The following is a 23,064-nucleotide window of genomic DNA, read 5'->3' on the forward strand; positions in this document are numbered from 1 at the left end:
CAGATCGACCTTCACTAACAATTATTTTAAACATTTTACAATTTTCCCTGACTTATGACAAAATTCCCTGACTTTTCCAGATATTTAATATTCCCTGACATTTCCAGGTTTTCCAGGTCACTAGCCACCCTGAAAGACTATAAAATTGAAGTGTAGATCTCGTTGTCCAATTTGTTACACAGTATAACTGTACGTAACTCAAGGCAATGGTATGAAAGATTATTTATTATTTATAGCTAAAGAGTGTTATGGCGGATACGTCTATATTGGAATACACTCCCACTAACTACAATCGCAAGCCAGAATCGAACCTGCAGCCCTTCCAAGTGTATTAAATTTTCAAATTAATTTCACCATTGGCAATTATACTCTTGTAACCTTTTGTTTGGAATAATACTGTGTTATGGGAACAATGTGTTTGCAATGACGATTATAATACAAACATTTTAATCAAATTACGTTAATTTTATCACAAATAATTGAACATTTATTTATTTTTTAGAATAATGATAATATCTATGACTATGTATAAATACCAATTAATTAGATCAAAATGGATACAAAATGTACTTATTAGTATCTGAATCTGAAAACATGTGCTCAAGAACAGGAAATGGACAAAACATAACATAAAATGTAACGGATTGTACGACCCACTAAGAGTAATTATAACACTAATACAATAAATAATATATAGTTACTTACAATTGGACGTCAGACACAAAACACTTAAGGAATCAGAGAGAATACGGATGAGTTTTTTTCCAAAATGCGGACAAATTGAATTTTGGTTGAACTAAGACGTGAAATTTCGGGAGCGGTACGTATAAGTTGGTGAGGATGAAACGAGTTTTTCCTAACTTAATTTAATTCCAAACGCGTGGCAATTATATCCCTGCAGGATATAGGCTTTAGGGTTTGTTAAAAATTAAATTTTTGCTAACTAACACTGCAAACTACGAATTGATTTGCACGACTCCACTTAACAACTCACCCCACGCATAGGAAGGTTGGAGACACACTGGTCACTGAGACAGACCCTTGGCTAGAAGCTTTCCCCACCACGTCGTAGGGCCGTTGGGTAAGTCGCCTATGTCTAATCAGCTGACTGGATTTGCGTTTCTAATTTGCTGTTTATATTGCATCACATTCGGTACATAAGAATGAAATTTAAATTTTGCTTGTCGCTTGTTTTGGGCGACACACCAAGCCTTAGTTGCAACCCAAACTTGAGCATAAATGGGGCCTAAGGTAAATATCAGGGCTATCCCTAGGGTTGGCAGCGCCCGGAGCAAACGTGGTTGTGGTGCCCCCTCCCCCCCAGTAATAATAGTCGCATTCACATATTTTAATCAATTTTATGTATATATAATGAGAAAAAAGTTATAAATGAACATAATATTTGAATTAGCAAGCCTATTCTTTAAATATAATAATCTTAAAAATTTGGTTGTCCGGATGCAGATTAACTCCTAGGGAGGAATTTGGAAATCCATTATGTCTTACTGGGATAATTATGAAGTACTTTTATTTAAGGACTGGTCTTGGTTGTGTTACTTACTTTTTTTAAAGTTGAAAATCAATATGATTAGGCTCAATAATGGAGTGTATTTTAATGTTTCATAAAGAATAATAGGTGAACAGCATTAAACATTTTGGTTTATAAAATATTTTTTAGATAAGGGTAGGGACCTTAATAAAACACAACAATGAATCATAATAGGTAGTCTATAAATTGGAGAAAGTTTTACTGTTTAAAAAATACTTCTTACAACACAATTGAAATAAATAAAGATTATAAGGCGATGTTAATAGCTGAGCAACCCTTCGGCATTCTTCTGTCATGCTATCCTGAAACAAATAAACAATAACTCAAAATTGTAATCAGAACTAAATAGAGAAAGGGGTGTCTTGTTAACTTGGTGGTTAATTTGTCCTGGACTTTGCTGCAAGAGAAATTGAGATTGACTTAAAGGATCCTTGCACAAGGTGAGAGGATTCAACATAATTTTTCCATGGATATTGCACACACTTGCCCAGCACAGCACAAACCTGCTAACAGCAGGCTACTATTAAAATTAAAGTAAAGTACTGTAGAACCAAATCAGATTACGCTCTTGTGTCCACCATAGCATTATAGAACACCATAGAGCACTAAACGGTTTTCATAGTCTTTTATCAATTAAGTATTAAATGTATCCATTCAAATACATACAAATTATAACCCAGTGAATGATTGAAATACATGTCATGATGAAACCATACAGCGGTAGCCCAAGTACGGCTTCATCATATAAAATCATATGCTAGTTGGTCTGACCATACTGGGCAGGAGTAGAGTGGCCAGCTGTGCTGCGGTTAGCGTATATTCCGGCGCCGACCGCCAGGGGTAATGTGTAGTTACAGCGCACACCGCTGCAGCATCAAGCGCTAGCGACCGTTTCTATAAGAAATTGGTAGTTAGGAGTAGTGTTGCCAACTTTGGAGGAATCCCCTGGAATTCGAGTTTACTGACTTATTTAATAATAAGCAATAAATTAATTTAAATGCCATCTTTTATTGTATTTTTTTTAAACATATATTTGTTATACTTTTGTAGTTTCATTACAATGATTCAAAGTTTTTCTTTATTAATCCATAATTTTAGGAAGTGGTTTATTGGAAGGTTTTGTTTTATATTTGCAAGGTCAAAATAAAATTTAACCAGGATGTCTAGTAGTCGTGGAAAACGGGAAAGTCACGTATTAACTTAGTATTGAATTTCAAAATGGTCTTGAAAAGTTGGGATTTAGTCTTTATTTTCATATCAAAGTCGGTAAATTTCATGATTTTACCTCGATCGCGCTAGACAACGATCACGTTTCCATGACGGCGCAAGACGATGATGTGTCTACACGACCGCGGGAGATGTTCTTAAACCGCGACTGTGCTAGACGACGTTTTCGTGACCACGGACCACGGGAAAAATGATCACGTCTTTTCTGCGATCGCGCAAGGCGATTGTATATACGGCCGCTGAAGATGTTCACAATTTTGCCGCAATCGTGGACGACGATGACGTTTTGTGACCACGGCATTCAATGATGATGTCTACACAGCCGCGGAAGATGTTCATGATTTTGACGCGATTGCAGAAGACGACAATAGCGAATAGTAATCATTTCGTTTGCAAGAGTGGTAGTGCTGGTAACAGCTGGCGAGTAGTCGACGACGACACTGAATTGAATACCGATAACTGATATCGAACGGCAAAAACGCTCAAGCGGCAGATCGCAAAACCTTTCTTTGAACGTCTATATTTACTCTATTGTCTATGACTATAGTATTACACATCTACCATAGCCATAATGTTCTACCACTTCACCCAAACAAAAGAAAAAAATTAATTAGCCTATTAAAGATTCACAAAATATCACAAATTATTCGTGAAATTAAAACATAAACATAACTGTAAACAGACAGTTATCATTGTGTATGACAGTTTTTTGTTGCTGCTTAGTTCAAATTAGCTGTTTTCATAAATGAAAAAAAATAATAGTGCTGCATCCTGTTGGTAAATCTTATAACTTTTTTTTTTTTTTTTAAAGAGGTTGGCGGCCTCTTTTAACCTTGCATTTGCCCGTCCACAAAGACTACAGATCTGTGCGTGGAACGTATCCAGAAAAGCAAGGGGTGAGCCGGTACAGTACAAAGGTGAACTGTACTGATAAAAGTTAGTGGCAGTGACCAGGATCCGAACCCACGACACTACTGCCTTGGGCCTGAAGTCCGCGACGCTACCGACTCACCAACTTAATGCAACTTTAATCAACTTAATCAACTTTTAATGCCTTTGCATATCATAGAACCAACCTTTTTAGTTGAATGCCAATCGCAGCACTGAAACGGAGAAATTTAAAAACAGTACTTTCTTAAATAACATGCCTTGTATTATTCTGTCACCATAGGTAACTCTGAAACTTGAACAGTGCTGTAAGTTGATTAAAGTGTCTTTTTTTCCAAATATAAAAACTTAACCGCCACAGCACATCATAAGTTAATGTTAAACAAGGACTGAAAATGCTTCTTAGTCATATTGATAGCTTAGCCAAACTTACTTACCTTTTTTGCTTTTGATTCTTTTCCAAGAAAATTTCTCTCCTTATTTGGCCCCAAATAAGCAGACAACTTCATCAATATTGTTTACATGTGAAGTACTCTCATACATTAACACCAAACATTTGCAATGCTCCAAGCTTTACAAGAAAATTTACCTGGAACAAAAATAGGCAGTGTACATCATTCAGGCCTACTTCTTGTTAAAAGTAAAAACAGAATATAGAAACAATAACTCAAGGTAGGGCATATTTTCTTTCTACATATATTTGGATTGGTAAATAAAAACTTAAAAACCCGATGGCCACTGGTTCTCTCGGACCCAAGTGTCTTTACCCAGGTGGAACTTATAAAGTGTGTTTTTTACTAAAACATTAATAGCTTAGTACTATAAAATAAAGCTATCAAGTTTGATTTATAATAAATATAGCCTATATATTTATATAGAGTAAAATATAAATTAAGCTTTTTGTTGGTCGCAAAACATAAACAAATAAAAAATAGAAGAAGGTAGCTTCTAATGTTATTCTTATGGGACAAATTTAAAAATGTATTTTTAGGGTTTTATAATTACTACTGAACGGAATCGTCTAAATTTTATGTTGTCTTTCCATTGGTGTCATAATTAAGATTTGTGCAATTTTTTAACACTATAGGTGCAACGGTTAGCTTGAGTTTTTTATGCGAACACTTACACACACACACACACACACACAGTCAAGCGGACAACTAATCCACGACTCCGCTATACACAACACGATACATAGATGACATATTTTTTTTTAAATTTCTTTAGAAAGGTCTAGAGAATAATTGATAAATTTTGTGTTTTAAGGGTAAAAAATGAGAAAACCCCATTTTTTTTGCCTAGGCCCCTTCTCTGCATAGAATTCATTAAAACCCGGTCCCATGGTCCGATCATGCTAGTTCACAAACTCATTCAGATTTATCCCACCTTACCCCTTCAAACCAAATTTTCATTTGATTTTAGGTTATGAAACAAACATAATACGGTACCAAAGATTTGCCTTTGCCAATTACAATCAATTGTAAATATGGTGGGTTAATATGTACTCAGGTATGTGTCACAATTTCATTTTCTTAGGTACCGTACATGTTTTTTGCTATAAGCATTGACTAGCATCTATAAGCTAACAGCATGGTTTGCTGCCTTGTTTACTGTGTGAAATTAACCTAACTTAAGTTTTGTGACGTTGCCTATTGTAAGTTATTTTATAGCCTACTAAATTTCCATTCATACTTGGCTTAAAATACCTAATATGTATGGTCGCCATTTCATTGAACAGTATTAACAGTATTAATGGTAGAATAAGTTAAAGGGTACAGTTTCTTAACTGGGCTACAATAATTTTATTGAAACTATCGATTCGATTAGTAAACCTACATGCGATTTTTTCACCATCAGCAAGTTTGGTTGGTTAGGTTACGTTATGATAGTTTAATTTTATAATAAACTTAGATATACGGTATTATAAAATATCAATTATTAATCAATATTTTTAATTTGATAGTTCAATAAAAAATATTAACTTAAGTTAGCGTAGCCCAGTTAACACATTCGCGGCGGCATGGGAGCGATCGCTCCCATACGGAACCCTAATGCCATCCTGGTGGGTGCGATCGCTCCCAAGCTGCAATGCAGTACGAAATGATTTATTTTTAAGCCAGGATTAGAGCTAGAAACTTGAAACCTCACACAGCACTGCTTAATAGTATACTGTATTTTTTGTGGTGTAGGTTGGTAGTAAATTTTCCCGTAAAATCCCCGTCTGACAATCTCAAAAATGTATTTTTTGTCCCGTCTTTTTCTCTCCATTTGCAATACAATTCCAATTGGACCGGCTACGTTCCAAGCAGTGCTGCTATCTGTGGGTGTTTAGCAAACTACGTCGACTCTTGTTGTAAAACAGGACATCCTCGCACGTTATTTGCTATACGTCAGACCGAAATTGGAAAGCCAATCACACGTGGCAATCGGGTTTGTTCGACGCTGAGGGCCGCGCCGCATTGGGGATACCGGTACGCCCGCCATTTGACGTGCCGCCGCGAACGTGTTAAGAAACTGTAGGCCTACCCAAGTTAAATCTTTTGGCTCAGTATTATCACGCTTACCATTTCTAAGGTTACACTTCCATAAGTTATCTGTTGGCACAAACAACCGAATGAAAATATCGATCGATATGCGGTATCGATTATTCGATATATCGTTTGGTATCATTATTACCTACTCATTCGGTTGTTTGTGCCAACAGATATGGAAGTGTACCCATTTCGAACATAGCCTATGCTTACTATCAGTAAATCCAAGTATCCATAGGCCTAAGCTTCCCATTTTTTATATAGGCTACATACTAAGTTAGGCCTCGAAGCTACAGGTATTGACCTTTTCAATTGCTTGCCTTTTTCAGCTTAGCATGTTAGCTTAGGTAGTTTTAAGAATGTGATATATGCATGGTTGATAGTAAGGCCCTTCTACAGCCTTAAAGAATATTTTGAAGCAGACTTCAGCTCCATCAATTTTGCATGATGTTTTTAGTTTTTTTCCAAAATAGCCACTCATTTAATTTTGTAGAATGAACACTTTTTTTTATGTTTGCTTTAGTCAGCATGTTTTACTATTGTACTTATGACTGTCTTGTGCATTTCAAGCATCCATGACAAGATCGATTGCATGTAATTTTGCCTAAAGATCAATAAATGTCTTATGTCTTAACAGTAACTTACCTAAGTTAGTTAGCCTATATTCCTAAGCACGCTGCTTCAAAGGCTGCACTTTAGTTTACGTCCTACACTCATTCTAATGAAAAATATCAGTTAGATTATTCGATATTTCAATTAGGCTATTTCATTAATAACCAAACTTGATAGCCTACTTATATCGTTTAAAGGCCTACTCGAATACTTGATAATCATTCGATATATTCATTCGAATGAGTGTAGGACGTAAACTTAAGTGCAGCCGTTGAATACATTTACTGATATTTTTATTAAGTTAATTGTTTATGCCTGTCACAGGAAATCTGTAACTTAAGTCACAGCTAACTTAAGCTTACCTAGGGAACTTAACCTAATTAATAACACTCAAGCAAATAATAGCCTACTGCATTTTGTTACTTTGAATAACAAGGCCTAGGAACAGGATTGGATTAAAACTTACTGGATTTCAACACCACAATATAGTTTTGGAATTTTTTGATGTTTACAATTTATTAATAATCATTGTTCCTCTCCTTTATCTTCTGTCAACACCAGCCAGACCATTGACAAGATTCATTAATTTTCAATGCCGTTATCCTTCACTTCACTTCATTTTCATATCTTTTAACTTCTCAGTCACTATAAATATTTCTTGCATTTTCATTGTCATACAGCATGTAATTGTTGCCATTTCTCGTATAAAAATCGTGTATAACATTTAAATAATATATATGGTAGACCTGACTGAAGCGAGCAGCTGATGCCATTCCCACAATGCAACATTCTCCTCAATTATAAGCTATGCCCCAAAATCAGAATTATAAGGTATGACTCAAAATCAGGATTATAAGCTATAGAACAGATTCGGAATTATAAGCTGTGCCACTATTTGACCATTATAAGTTGTGACACTGAAAATGTTTCATACCTTATAACGTTTTAGAGAAATTGTGGCATAGCTTATAATTTTTCGTGAAAGTGTGGCATAGCTTATAACTGATTATAAGCTATGCCACATTTTCAACATTATAAGCTATGGAACAAATTCACGATTATAAGCTATGACATTATAAGCTATGAGACCCCACGCCTTCGGTGTGCCCATTCCCGTCCTGTCCTACTCTAGGAGGAGTTTAATCCTCCTAGGTCCTACCATAGACTAACCGTATGTTTTATCTATGGTCCTACCTACTAACTAACCAAAACAAAACTATTAAATATAACTAACCTCTAAAGAAAATTGTTTAGTTAGTTCCTTAAATGATATTTAAACTATATTAATATATTTATAGCCTACTATTGAAAGTATTGATAATTTTCAGTAAATTTAACCGTTTTGTTTAGTAAGTCTTTGTCTCAAAATATGGATCACAAGGAAGAACAAACAAATGAAATTGAAGCTTTAGATTCCATCTATTGTGGTGAAATGGAAAGTAAGTTAACTTATAACATGGCCTAACCTAATACAACATCAACACTGTACAATTTGTTACCCTACCCTAGGTTAGAAAGCTTCTGGCTTGTAGTGTAAACCACCCATAAACATTTTAATTACTTGGCGTTAAAAATTCACCATAAAATTTCTTCAAGCTGAGAAAATAACTTATCTTCATAGGAATATGTATTATGCAACTCAAGTTGGTTCAAGCTATGATGTTTATTTATTTTCGTAGTCAGTCATAGGCCTAGTATAGCCTATTTCTGGTTGTCAACCATAGTAAGTTAGACCTAACTTAGGTTATTTACCAGTTAGGCGATTTCATTTTTCATGCTACTCAACCTAGTCAATATGTAAACAGTAACTTAATAAACTTGGGTACACTTCCATATCTGTTACAAACAACCGAATGAGTAATATTGATTATTCAATTGTTTAATTCGATATAAGTTATCGATCGATATTTTCATTCGGTTGTTTGTGCCAACAGATATAGAAGTATACCCATAAACTTGCATAACTTATTATTTGGTGAGTTGGAAGCGCCAAGTTAAGTTAGAAGGTGTCAAATGTAGTAATCTTTCATGGTGTACAAGTTTCGAGCCAATACTGCTCATCTTGAGCCTAGCAGCATTTGTATAGGTAGGCTAGTATTTATTCACAATCAATCCTATTTAGCAATGTTCTTTTTAGGATTTACTAACACTCACGTAAGTTAGGCCCATGCACAGAATTAAACATTACATGTAGGCCTAACTTATTGTAGGCTAACTTATTGCCGGTAACTTATTCATACACATACTACTTAGGCACGCGTGGAGCTACTAAATAGAATGACTTTCGTAGGCCTACTAAGGATCACTGGAGAGTGATGTCACAGTATCAGCTGACTGGCGGTTCCTATTTTCAGTACCTATTGCTATCTAGTTCGCAAAAAAGATGATAAGTTAAGTGATATTGTCTGAGTATTAACATAGACTAACCAACACAAGTAGGTAGACTTTTCATCCCTTTGTAAATTCTGAAGCATGTTTTTCATGTAGGCCTAAAGTTCATGTACGGTAAAACTGGGCGCTAGTGTCGACGAAATTTTGTTTCTATTATTTTAGGGTTAGTTTCTTGATTTGTGCTTTACTGTTTGGTTATATGTATAACTAACACAACAAGTTATTGTTTATGATTAGATTGTATTATTTGGCTAAACAAGGTTTTAAATTACTGTAATAACGGGAAATAAATTTTAAACAAAACACAACCTCTACATAAACCGAACAGCACTAAGAATAAAATTGTCTTCAGCTGTTCAATAAGGATGAGAAATCTACTAAGGGAGAATGTTTTATCTATGGTATTAATCCCTTTTAGCGAATTTCCCTATAGGGAAGTAGCTATTACCGTAGGTGGCATGGTAAGACCTAGGCCCGGGACCGATTTACTTTTTCATTTTGATGTCCCCAGAGGCCAAAAACACCATTCGTTCAAATTTTTATATATGTATATTTTTTATATATGTGCGATAACTTGAGTAATTTTTGTCCGATTTTGATGAAATTTGGTTTAAAGGTGTAAAGCCGGATAAACTTGAATGAGTTCGGGAACCAGCATGATCGGACCATGGGAACGTGGTTTTACAGGGGGTTTTATGGGGTAAAAATTGGTTTTTCTCACTTTTGACCCTCAAAACACAAAATTTCCAATTTCTATATAGACCTTTTTTAAAAAGCTTAAAAAAACAAATAATTTAGTATACCAAAGTATTTTTGTTCGGTTATTGGTAACGGAGAAAATTAAAAAAATCTTAAATTTAAAATTCCCATGTTATTCTTATGGAGAATATTGTAAAATGTTGTAGTTTGCTTGTTTGTGGATATATTTTGATTAAACTTGGCAAATTAATTTATTTTACACTAAGCTATTAATATTTGACTACAGTAATAAACACACTTTATTAGTTTCCTTGTAGCAGCAAACCCAGGTACTTGTTAAACCTTATGTTATTTAAATATATTTAATGAAAATCAATTCAGACAAATGGAAATTCGCTTAGTCGGCAGGTTTGCTGCGGCGGGGGTATTATTTAACATTGTTCCATTGCTGTTACCATAGATAAAACCATAGATAAAACATAAAACATACTCCTTTAGTAGATTTGTCATCCATATGGAACAGCTGAAGACAATTTTATTGTTAGTTCTGTACGTCCAACTGTAGGGATCGTGTTTTGTTTACAATTTGTTTCTTGTTATTACAGTCATTAAAAACCTCATTTAACCAAATAAAACGATATAATTATAAACAATAACTGGTCTTCTAGTTATATAACCAAAAAGCACAAATCATGAAAATAATCTTAAAATAATAGAAACAAATTTTGTCTAGGCCTAGGCCTACCCCAGTGATCAGTCTGGACGTACATGAACTAGACACAAAAATCAATCTTCAAAGTTTACAATAGGATGAGGAGTCTACTTGTGTTGCTTAGTCTATGCCGTTACCCTTGTTATTGTTAGGCCTAATACTGTATAAATGCTGCTGAAGATGAGCTGTAATCGCTCAAAACATGTACAGCGTGAAAGATGACTGCGTTTGACAGCTTCTGGCATAGGCCCAACCTACGACGGAAGTACATTTTCAACTTTAATTGAATATGACCTTAAAGGTGTCAAAGCTGTTCAATTTTAAAGTCCACCCTTGTTGATTCAAGATTTATTCAGCCGTTTGGTTTTTATCAATTTGCCAAGTCAGTAAAACTAAACTTAAATAACAAAACAGAGATGCATTGACTCGCAAAAAAAAGTCAAAAGAGCACATAAAAAAGCTCAAAGAGCACACCATGCAAAATAAATAAATAAATAAAACTGTAAAACATGCAGAGGGGGAAAAATGTAAAATTAATAATGGGTAGTTGTACTTCACTTTCATGTTATAAAGGGAACTTTCATTATTATCAATGTTTTTTTTATTCATCGATATTTTATTTGTCGATCTGATATGTAGGCTTCTAAAGCTTCTGGGGGTAATCATTATCGGATTTATATCAATCAGCTGGCAACTATGATAAATAAGTAGCCTATTGTTCAGTACCAACAAACAATTAAATAATTTTGGTAAAAAAATGTAAATATGCGATTTTTTGTAAAACAAAATAGTGCAATTGGATTATTGGAAAGCGTTAAAACCAAAGAACTTGAACAGTCTGGTTTTACTAACTTTACAGTCTACCATGGATACAATTTTGTTGATCCGGAAACTAGAACACACAACAGGTGAGGGTCAGCTCCTGTATGTGAGGGTCAGCAAAAAGGAGAACAAGCGGCAACATCAGTCCACCATTTAGATTCATATCTTGCTGAATAGATGTGGCAGGAGTATGTAAAAGCAGAGAATCAAGATTGTATTGATAGTAGTATAATATCAGACATATCGGCATTTATGACCTTGTCTTAGATCTGTTATTAGTTTTGTCTTTTAGAATATACAGTTTTGATTTATTAATGTAGGCTATGTTTTTTAAAAGAACTAACATAACGTTACCTACATTAAAGAAAAAAAACCTGCACCACTTGTACCGATCGCCAATATCGACATAAGCCTCTCTAAAAATAAAATATCGATATGACGAAAAAAATCGATAACCTTGAATGTTCCCCATCGAACAGGAAAGTAGGTAGCGTGTTGACTTATCCCTTGCTTTGCTGCATACATTCCTCCCACAGGTCTCTAAAGCCCATGCATGTTTAGGGGATAACGCTACGTAAAAGAGGCCTCTATCCTCTTAAAAAAATACATCTGCTGCAGCAAACGTGTAGAGTAAGCTGATCTCCATCTTTTTTGGATTTCCAATTAAATATTTTGGATATCCCTAATCTAAATCCAAGGGGGGGGGGCAGGTAACATAATATAGCCTAATTATGTATTGTATTTTGTAACGGTAAAGTAAAACATACCGTAAATTCATTATCACCAACATGGAAGAAAAAATTATAGGTAACCATTTTATAACCTGCACATTCTCAATGAGCTTATAGCTTTGATAAAACCTCTGATACAGTGTTTTAAAACCACAGTACGGTAGCTTAGGCAATACTCAAAGTAGATTGAGCTTTTGTAGTGTACTTTGACCCTTTGACAAAGTATTTTCTATCAATCGTAATATTTTCTAGGCCTTTTTAAGGCAGGTAGGCTAATGTGTACTAAATGATGTTGGTTGATTATTAACACATTGCTGGTGAGGTAGTTGTTACAGTTTGTGAAAAGGGTTTATTGTGTGGTTTTCAGTCTTAAGTCTTGAACCATACCACATTTTTGTAATTCCTGTAAAGTCTGATGACTATGATGAAGATTCAAGTGCTGGAATTTCATGTCGGTTACGATTTGAATACACTCCAAACTATCCAGAAGAGCCTCCTATAATCGACATTGAAGATACAGTTGGATTAGAAGATGATGATGAGCAAACCCTAAGGCATCATTTACAAGAACAGGTAGGCCTACTCAACATCAGCCTATAATCACATGTTCAGTAGGTAATAAGATGTTCTAGGAGCTCCTTGCTGCATCTAAACCCATCCATTAAACTTTAATGTAGTTTAATGGTTTGAAAAATAGAGCAACACACCATTGTTAACAGCAACCAAATGTAGTTAACAAACAGAGTTAGCCTAGATATTCTTTGTCCTACTTATATTTCTCTAACCATTGTTTGAATTAAACTTTGTTAAGTTACTATCATCAGATTATGCATTTGTTGGTGGTTGCACTATAAGAGTGTTGTGTTCAGCTTAACAAGATTACTTACTTAGAGCAGAAACTAGTAGGCCTACTGTGACCAGTGACCACACCTGAGTTCCAAGTGCTGTGTCCAGTGGCAGATCCAGCATTAGATTGAGGGGGGGCAGATTAGAGGTAATCCCCCCCCCCTCCAAATCGTCATTGTTTCCCGTGTTCACGGCAAAACCCTGAATAACCCCGCGATAATGCAACGTTATCATCGTCCTCCGCAATTGTGGAAAAATCATGAACAACTCCCGCTGTCCTGTAGAAATTATCGTTGTCTTCGGTGTCTGTGGCTAAACTCTCATCATCTCCCGCACCCACAGTCACGGAAACATCATAATTTTCTTCGCCGATCACGGTAAAATTTTGTTCATTTCCTACAGTTGTATAGACACCATCATTGTCTCGGCCGGTCACAGCAAAACCCTGAATAACCCCTGCGGTAACTAATACTATCATCATCTTCCGTGATCACTGCAAAATTATGAACATCTCCCGTGGTCATGTAGACATCATCCTCGTTTCCCACAGTCACGGATATGTCATCATTGTCATCCACGATTGTAGAAAAATTTGATCATTTTCGGGGGCTATGTAGACATTGTCATTGTCTCCAATGGTAACGGCAAAATATTGAATATTTCCCGCGGTAACAGAAACATCATCATCATCTTCCACGATCGTGGCACAACTCTGATCATTCCCGGCAGTGTAGACTTTGAAATTGTCTTTCGCGGTCACAGCAAAACACCGAATAACCCCAGCAATGGAACATCAGCATGGGCTTCCTCGATCGCGGCAAAATATTGTTCCGTGTGGACATCATCATTGTCTCCTGTGGTCACAGCAAAACCCTGAATAAACCCTCCGGTAACTGAACATCATCATCGTCTTTGCCGATCGTGGCAAAGATTTGACATTACATGCAGTAAAAAAAATACATCTGTGAGGGTGGGGGGGGGGGGGGGGGCGCCCCTTTCGCCGCCCCTCTGGATCCGCCACTGACTGTGTCATATGTATTCCTGTTGAAATATTTTTTAAGTAGGGACTAGAACAAAAATTATAAAGAGCAATGGTGGATCAAACAGAAGATTGGACATTTGAATATATAACACAGAATCCTCAAAGTGGAATTATAATTGATCCAACCATAAGGTTTGAAATATCAAAATACCAACCCGTAGAATTAGATGAAGAAAAGAGAAAAATTTTTAGTAAAAGTAAAAATTATTTAAGAAACAAATATAATCTTAATTCTATATCAGTAATTGGCATAATGATTGGTGCAAGAGGGACTATTACAAAACTTTTTGACGAATTTATAAAAAAATATAATCTTCTATCAAAATTAAAAAATTAAATAGTCATAAAAGTGTTAAAAGGATCATGTAAAATCATTCAAAATCATTTATATGGACAACATTAAGTTACTTATTATTTATATAAAAAAAATTTAAGTTTATTGTTGTTATTGTTACTGTAATAAACTGAGTTTTCAAAATAAAAAATAAACATGAAAAGATATTTTTATATTTATTTTTGAAAAGCATGTAATATAAGCACGTCGGGTCTCAAATAGTACAAAGGGCAGGTCCTTGAAAATTGGTGAAAGCCAATATTATTATTATAATTAGCTTAAAAAAAACTGTTGCAAGTATTCCTTGACACAGAGATGCCAGATATTTTTTGCCTTACAGAACACAATTTAAATACCCCCGCCGCAGCAAACCTGCAGACTAAGTGAATTTCCATTTGCCTGATTGGATTTACACTAAAATGTCTCCTTAAAAATATCACATTTATTCTCTACTAGCTGTAACCCACGGGCTTTGCCCCGTTTAACTTCTTAATTTTCAAGATTATCTCGTTCGCATGGCTCAATCACGTCCTTGTTGAAGTTTGTTCGCTACGCTCACTCACCTTTAGGTTGGAGCTCGTTCGCTACGCTCACTCACCTTTAGGTTGGAGCTCGTTCGCTGCGCTCACTTGCCTTCAGTTTAGCTCGTTCGCTGCGCTCACTTGCCTTCAGTTTAGCTCGTACGCTTCGCTAACTCGCCTCCAGGTTGAAGTTCGTTCGCTACGCTCACTCACCTTTTGGTTGCAAATTAGCTGTTGTCATAAATGTAAAAGAAATAATAGTGCTGCACCCTGTTGGTAATCCTTGTAACTTTAATGCTATTGAACATCATAGAACAGGACCAACTTGTTTAATTGAAACAGCTGTTAAGATTCAACAATTCCATTTCTCATTAGGTTAACATGGGAAACTCCAGAGCCACTGGGGCGGAGCCCGAAAGGATTTTTGAAATAAGAATATGCCTATATGTTAATCGGGAATGTCAGCTATCATAATGCCAAATTTCAGCCCAATCCGACCAGTATTTTTCGCGTTCACTTGTCACAAACATACATCCATACATCCATATATCCATACATCCAAACTTTCTCATTTATAATATTATAGTAGGATTTAAATAGAATCAGTTTAACACATACTTAGGTTTGCTGCAACAGGGAGGGTAAAAGTGTTTTTTATGTAAAATGTTAATAGTTAGTAAGAAATAAAAACATTTTCCAAATTTGGGCAAAATATGTTAATAAACAAGCAAACTACAACAGTTTACTTATTCTCCATAAGAATTACATGAGAATTTTCAATTTACAATTTTTTGGAATTTTCTCCGTAACCATTAGGCGCATTATAACGCTTCAATATACTAAATTATTTGTTTTTTTAAGCTCTACAAAATTGTTTGGAAATAAATTGCAAAATTTTATGTTTTTTGGGTCAAAAATGGGAAAAACCCATTTTTACCCAGTAAAAGCCTCCATAAACCCCCGTTCCCATGGTCCGATCATGCTGGTTCGCGAACTCGTTCGAATAAATGTAGGTTTACACGTTTGTACCAAATTTCATCAAAATCGGATCATTTTTGCTCGAGTTATCGCACTAACGGACACATATATATATATGAATTTGAACGGATGGTGTTTTTGGCCTCTAGGGACCTCAAAACGAAAAAAAAATCGGTCCCGGGTCCAGGTCTTACCATGAGTACTACGGTAATAGCTTATTCCCTATATGGGAAATTCGCTAATAAAAACAAATGAATTTGAAATTTTTAGACTGGAGGGGTTAACAACGTTACTTCGTTCTGCAGAAAAGACCTTGAGAGAGGTGGAGTCTGTATACTCGCCAGGAGTGACCTTTGTTGGAATCGATATTGCCACGAGGGTGAGTGTGAATTAGCCGGAGTTCTAATCAATTACAGTGGAGAAACAGTTGTTCTCATTGCAGGCTACAGACCACCTACAAATAACCATAAACTGCTTAGCAGAATATCTGGATAGATATATTAATTACAAGAACTGAACCATATTAGTAGGAGATTTTAGTATATATTTGGCCACTAAATCATTTACAGCTTCTCAATACATCACCACAATGGACTCCTTTGGACTGACCAACATAGTAAAGTCCTTTACAAGAGAACACAAAAGCTCCAGAACCCTTATTGATCATGTGTTCACAAACAGTGAGGAAGAGAATTTCAGATGCTCCGTGATAATGTAAGCCCTCTCAGATCACCACGCCCAACTAGCTACATTAGAACTTCCAAACACAAAAACATCGTCAGCCCCCAGATCAATATTTTGTAGAAAGTTCACACTCTCAGATAAAGAATATTTTAATATATTGATAAAAAAAGAAAATTGGGAATCAGTGTACACACTATATGGCGTAAATGATAAATATTCAGCTTTTGAGAAAACTATAATTCACCTTTTTAACATCACGTTTTCTAAGGTGGTCTTAAAAAACAAAATAGCAAAAGATAGGCCGAAAATAGTTCTTGGACCTGACACGATTGAGTTAGGAAGAACTGTCCGTTAACTTCATATTAAAAACAAAGGACCTTGACTCAACCCATTACATGAGACAATTCTACTTTTGAATGAAACAAAAATATAGATGCCAAATTAGACAGAGAAAATCAGCCCAGATATTAAACATTTTTAGAAAAAAATTAACATCATGTTTAAGAACCAATTTGGGTTTGTGAAAGGGAAATGAACCACCAATGCAATGTTTACCCTTATAACAAAAGTAGTACGGGCTCTTGACTCAGGAGAGAATGTTTTAGGGCTTTTCTTTGACCTGAGTAAGGCCTTTCATACTGTAAGGGCCATGTCATACGAGCGTTATTGCCGTCGCGCAGATGCCGTCGCGTTAAAGTCGCTCCAACCCGGCAATGGGGTTTTTATGGAGGATGTCATACGGACGCTAATGCCGTCGGCGAGTCCGCGTTAGCCGGACGCTGAGCGCAGCCAACGCGGACGGTCGCGTTAGCGACGCGGCGCACGTGACGCGGGACCCTGTCATACGGAGCGCTAGCGCTAGCGGGACGCATTTGCCGCGTGAGCACTGTCAGAACAACTGGAACACCTTTGGAGTGACCATTACGATATTTGATACGATGTTTGATACGGAAAAATTTATTTATTTAGTTGAAAAACTGCCATTCTGTACGATGTAAAAGTCGAGTGATTACAGCAACAGGCAATTGAAGGCACAGTGCTGGAACGACGTTAGGGAGGCCATGCACGAAAACTGGAATCAGATGACAGGATTATTGGATTCTTCCGATAATACTCTTCATATGTATCTAAAATGTGCAAAAAGCTGATACAACCTACCTGGATGGTGTCCATCTTGGTAATAACATAATTGCCGCGACGGCAAATGCGCCCGGAAGACGCTACGTATGACAGGCACCTGGCGTTGGCGGGACGGCATCAACGCGACGCATTTGCCGTCACGTATGACATGCAATTTTTCCGGCGCTATCTCGACGGCATCAGCGCGACGGCAATAGCGCTCGTATGACGTGGCCCTAAATCACGATTTGCTCATCAATAAACTTCAATCTATAGGAGTGAGGGGGCTGGCACATGAGTGGTTCTCTCATCCCTCGAAATAGGGAGGTCAGAGGAGTTGATGGCACTGGGTGTGCTCGACCCTTTGTCTCCTCTCGGGACACCGTCACTTGTGGGGTTCCCCAGGGATCTGTCCTCGGACCTGTACTGTTTTTGATTTACATCAATGAATTGCCTTCAAGTGTTTAGGCTGGAGAGATCTGTCTTTTAGCGGATGACACGTCTTTAGCCCTGTCTGGCTCAACTGCCGAGGAATTGGAATTTAAATAGTTCCTTGAAGCAAACAACATAAAGCAGTGGTTTGACTCCATTTTATTAAATCTCAATCCCAACTAAACTGAATTGCTCGGTTTTTCCATCCTAGGCAATCCACTCCAACTATTCTTTTAGACGAAGTGGAAATTGAGCCGTCAGAGGGTGTTAAGGGTCTGCAGGACATCGACTCGGAAATCTCAGCTCGGGCTTCAGTAGCTATGTTGCGCCATTGAACAGTGCCATGAGAAGCGCTTGCAGACGTTCACGGCAACTGCCTTTGTAAACTACCCAAACATGCTGGTAAAAAGCAATGAGTGGGGTTATACAGAACATAGAACAATCTATGCGTCTCTGGTTTTAGAATTTTAAAGTAACAATTCTATAATGAGTTAAAGCAGTTTACAATTGCCGTGTTTGTCTACATTCAAAGAAGATTTTCAGGCTTTATGGTACGATGTTAAAAATATTGAAACCACAACACTCTAGATAATTTAATCCTCTTCAAAATGCCACCCGAACTTTGATTCTACGTTAAGTGTAGCCTTCGGAAACACGGTTGTCCCAGACCATTGTGTTTACACAAAACGGCAGAGGTAGGGCGGACCCTTAAGTTCCTTGGTTTAATATTAGACAAACACCTTAGTTTTTATGACCATGCCGACAGTGTGTGCATGAGGGTTGGTTATTTATTAACTTATTTTTTAACTCAATAGTAATTTTGGTCTGATTAAAAATAAACACTTCATATTTAAAATGAAATCCTTTATATTTTCAAATTTAATTATATATATATTTTTTGAAGGCTTTAACCCAATTAAGGTTTTTCTTTTGGCTAGGGCATTGCCTTGTAAAGAAAAAAGAGCAGGGTTGCCACCAGCGATGAAAACCTTGAAAAGCTTGAATTATGCATGAATTCATCAGGAAAAATTGTTCTACTAGTATCATTAAATTTGCCAAAATTTCATATTTAAAAACAGTTCAGTAAAACGGAACACCAAGAGAGAATACCATTTGGAGACGAGTATTTAAAATTTTCCACGTTCAGAAACAATTGCTTAGTTCATTCCAATTCATTTTGGGTTAGATGCTGATGTCAGCTAAGTCTTCCGATGTATGAGATCTTAGATCTTTGACTGTAAATGGTTCGAAAAATCATTAAGTGGCCTACCCCCGCGTATGGGTACAGGGGTATGGGGACTTTAATCACAAAAATAGAAGTTTTAGACCAAGCACGAAATTGAAACGGGGCACATAATAAAACAATAAAATCAAATTTCTGGCTCTCACGCCTGATGTTTTTAGCTTTGTGGATAAAACCACAGACAATAAACCATTAATTGTGTCTATAATCTGTGATAAAACCAATAAGTACATTGTGTAATAAGATAAACCAGAACACAGGATATTTCATGACATTCATATGGGGGGAAAACAGGACTTTTTGGCCGGGTGAACGAGATCAAACTCAAAATTAGTGTAACCAAGCGGTCAGACATGCTTAAAGATGATGTTCGTTTTCAAGCGGGCATACGAGGACTGTTATCCACAGCAGCACGGACTCTATCGAATGTTAGTTGTCTGACGTCCGATCTGACTTTGAACGGCTTGTCAGCTTCTTTTTGAACGCAGAAACCATTGTTTTATAGTTGATTGTCTACCACATGATTGTGCCACATGACGGAATCAATGTCGCCCTAATAAAAAAAAATCACCAAACTGCAGCTGAGTTGCAAGGACTCATTATGAATCATTATTTTTTAAATTTGACTTGATAACAAACGCACGATGCTCAGGTGACCACTGCTCTATGACCACAGATAATAACATCGTGTAGGCTTTCCAACGAGCCTAACCCCACCACTCTCAGACGACATGTTGCTGAACAGTGTGCTACATAAAATAGATCGATTTTTTTGCCGCAACTTGTATGAGCGTATTGACTATGAATTTTTTCAAACTACCAATGAAAACCATGAATTCTGCATGAATTTTGTCATCTCACTATGGTGGCAACCCTGAAGAGGAATATTTACTTGTTATATATTTTATGTCCAGCCAGCTCTTGTCGTGTTATTGTTTGGTCCTCCACCTCAGCAATATTGTGCCGGAATCCCACCATTGATTTTGCGCTTCCAAGGGCTTCACCCTTTTAATCAATGGAGTTGGGACTTTGGTCACACACTAGTTTATATTTAAAAGGCATTACTTACTTTGTGTAAACTTGAAAATATTGTGCAAGTCACGGTCTGCTATCTTTGATAGGTTATGATATCTAGGAACAAGAAATATGTCTGACAAGCACTACGATCTTGTGCATCCAGTGGCAAATATTAGGACTAGCCACAAAGCACAAAGATTGTTAGCCTACCCCAGGGTTATGCTGTGTCTGAGGAGGATATAAAGTAGCACTGATTTTTATCAGACTTAACTCTTCCATTACTGACATAGGTCACTTAAATAAGGATATTTATGATTTTGTTTGAAGTGTTTGGTACATGATAACATAAGCCTGATGTAACATATCATCAGGTCATAGAAAATCTTGGCATGGTGATGGTGTTCACACTAGTCTCTGCAGCACAAGAATGGTTGAACTCACAATCTGATATAAGACGTAAAATAGCAGAAATGCAAGAGGAGAAGAGGATAAGGGATGAAGAAGAAGCTGAGAGAGTAAGTAATAAAACAGTGAGCGTTTAACTAAATAGTTTAATTCGACGGTTGGCTTAAATAATTGACTCTGTGCAATTTGAATCATATCAGTTACAAACAGGATAGGAATTGAATTAACCTGTTCGGTGATAATAATGACTGTCAAAACTGCTAGCATGTTTCAACACTTGTACCCCTAGACTGCTAAGGCAAAAATGGCAATTTTGTAGATGTTTATTTAAAAAATCTATTGCTTTTAAATAAAGATTGGTTTGAAATTTTTTTTTTCAGTAGTAGAATACGACACATCACAAAAAATTAAGGTTACGTTTATGTGTAGGCCTACAATAATACATTAAAAAATCCCTCGCCAAGATTCATGACGTACCCCCCTCCCTAAATCTAGCACCAGCCCCCCCCCCCATGAATTAGAAAAAATAATACCGGTACCCCCAAATTTGAAAAAATAATCCCCCTGCCCCGCATTATTTCTAAAACTAAATTAAGATTTAAATAGATATTGAAAAAAGCGATTATCTTATTTTTTTTAGAGCAATCACATAATTTGTGAAAACCAGTTTGGTTTCAGGAAGGGTAAAAATACAACTAAGGCAATTTATGAGTTTTTTTTCGGGCATTTCGGAGGCTGTTGATAGATCACAGTACACAGTCTATGATGTTCTGTCACAGATCAGATGTTCTGTGATCTGTCGAAGGCCTTCGACTGTGTTGACCATGACTTGCTCATGAAAAAATTGAATCACTATGGGGTGAGTGGTAATGCACTTCTCTGGGTTCAGTTCTATCTGGATAATAGGAAACAATCAGTCAAAATAAATAATATTGTTCAAAGTAATTATTCCATTGTTAAAGCTGGTGTCCCTCAAGGATCAATTCTGGGGCCATTCCTTTACTTAGTCTTTGCTAATGATCTACCAAATGCAGTTCATAACTCCAAATTAATAACATGCAGATGATACTACTCTTTTATGTAAACACCCCATCCGGGTTAATTTATTTAAAATGCTAGAAAATGACTTATCTGCTATGAATTCTTGGTTTAAAGCTAATGGCCTTCTTTTAAATAAAAATAAAACTTACTTATCAAAAATCCTGGAGATAAACATTTTGAAAATGGTTTACTATGCATATATCTATTCAAACTTAACATATGGAGTGATTTTTTTTTTTCTCCGGCAATATTTAAGATTCAGAAAAGCATTGTCCGTGCTATGACAAATTCCCCCCATACTGCATCAGCCAAACCAATTTTCAGGAAACTAGATATTCTGCCTTTACCTTGGATTTTCATTCTACATACCCTTCTATTTGTTAAAGAAAATTTTCACAAATTCACTCTTTTAAAATCTACACATAACTATCCTACACGTAATTGTAATCTTTCTTTGCCGATACATCGAACAGCAGCTTTTGAAAAGACACCATTCTATACAGGCAGCCGATTATTTAATAAACTACCTTCTCATATTCGCATTGAATCTTCTGCCAAAGCATTTAAAACAAAACTTGTTAACTATCTAAAGAGCCATATGTTTTATTCAGTAGAGGATTTCATTTTATATAGCAATAGTGGTTTGTAAAATGGTTCATGTGGAGAGTTTGTTTTCTCATTATGTTTAAGTTACATTTTAATTTATTATGGTGTGGGTAGCCTCCGGAACCGAACTATGATAGTGGTTTAAATACCTTATTCATGCAATCCAATTGTTGTCTTCACAACTAGTTTCAACCTGCTAGGAGGTCATCATCAGGTGTGTACAAGGATGATATTACTTCATATGAAGGTCGTCAGTAACAGTATTTTTACATTCACACAAACACACGACGAATAAGCACATAGTGCGCACACATATACGGCCGATAAAAACATTGAACTTGACAAGCGGACCCGTGTTGAAGATGCGGAAGTTGCGTCTAGACTGTAGGGTAAACAGCTGGTCAAGCATCACGCGCATTTTCTTATCGCTCGTCGGTTCCATTCCCATTGTCTCTGCCCTCCCCTTCCCTCTCCAGTATTTCTATTGCAGTGTTGTATATGATGTTTGAATTAAAATAAAGTTGGTCGTTTAAAACATTATCCATGTCTGATTTGACGGCTCTATAAATCTCGAATTCTTCCAGGGTGTTAATTTTAAACTTGTCCTGTGACGTATGTAAAATTTCCATGTTTT

At 36.3% G+C, this 23,064-nt stretch overlaps 1 protein-coding gene and 1 long non-coding RNA gene across 2 annotated transcripts in view; one reads left to right on the forward strand and one right to left on the reverse strand.

Moving 5' to 3' along the window:
- Nucleotides 1-1,743: 1,743 nt before the first annotated feature.
- Nucleotides 1,744-7,500, reverse strand: LOC128983690 (uncharacterized). The gene is made up of 3 exons (XR_008489890.1): nucleotides 7,274-7,500; nucleotides 4,102-4,253; nucleotides 1,744-1,851 (listed from the first exon to the last, which is right to left on the reverse strand). It is a non-coding gene; the product is annotated as an uncharacterized LOC128983690 (long non-coding RNA).
- A 473-nt stretch (nucleotides 7,501-7,973) lies between these two features.
- The window catches only part of LOC128983533 (RWD domain-containing protein 1), a 45,836-nt gene continuing 30,745 nt past the window's right edge, over nucleotides 7,974-23,064 (forward strand). Inside the window, exons 1-3 of the mRNA XM_054402835.1 lie at nucleotides 7,974-8,246; nucleotides 12,530-12,735; nucleotides 20,750-20,893. Coding sequence (XP_054258810.1) covers nucleotides 8,177-8,246; nucleotides 12,530-12,735; nucleotides 20,750-20,893 — 420 coding nt within the window. The 5' untranslated portion in view covers nucleotides 7,974-8,176. The remainder of the gene's footprint in view (nucleotides 8,247-12,529; nucleotides 12,736-20,749; nucleotides 20,894-23,064) is intronic.

The sequence above is a fragment of the Macrosteles quadrilineatus genome, unplaced genomic scaffold (genome assembly GCF_028750875.1).
Source record: "Macrosteles quadrilineatus isolate MER2022 unplaced genomic scaffold, UCM_ALF_1.0 Scaffold_1__1_contigs__length_201487025, whole genome shotgun sequence".
Classification (NCBI taxonomy): Eukaryota; Metazoa; Arthropoda; class Insecta; order Hemiptera; family Cicadellidae; genus Macrosteles; species Macrosteles quadrilineatus.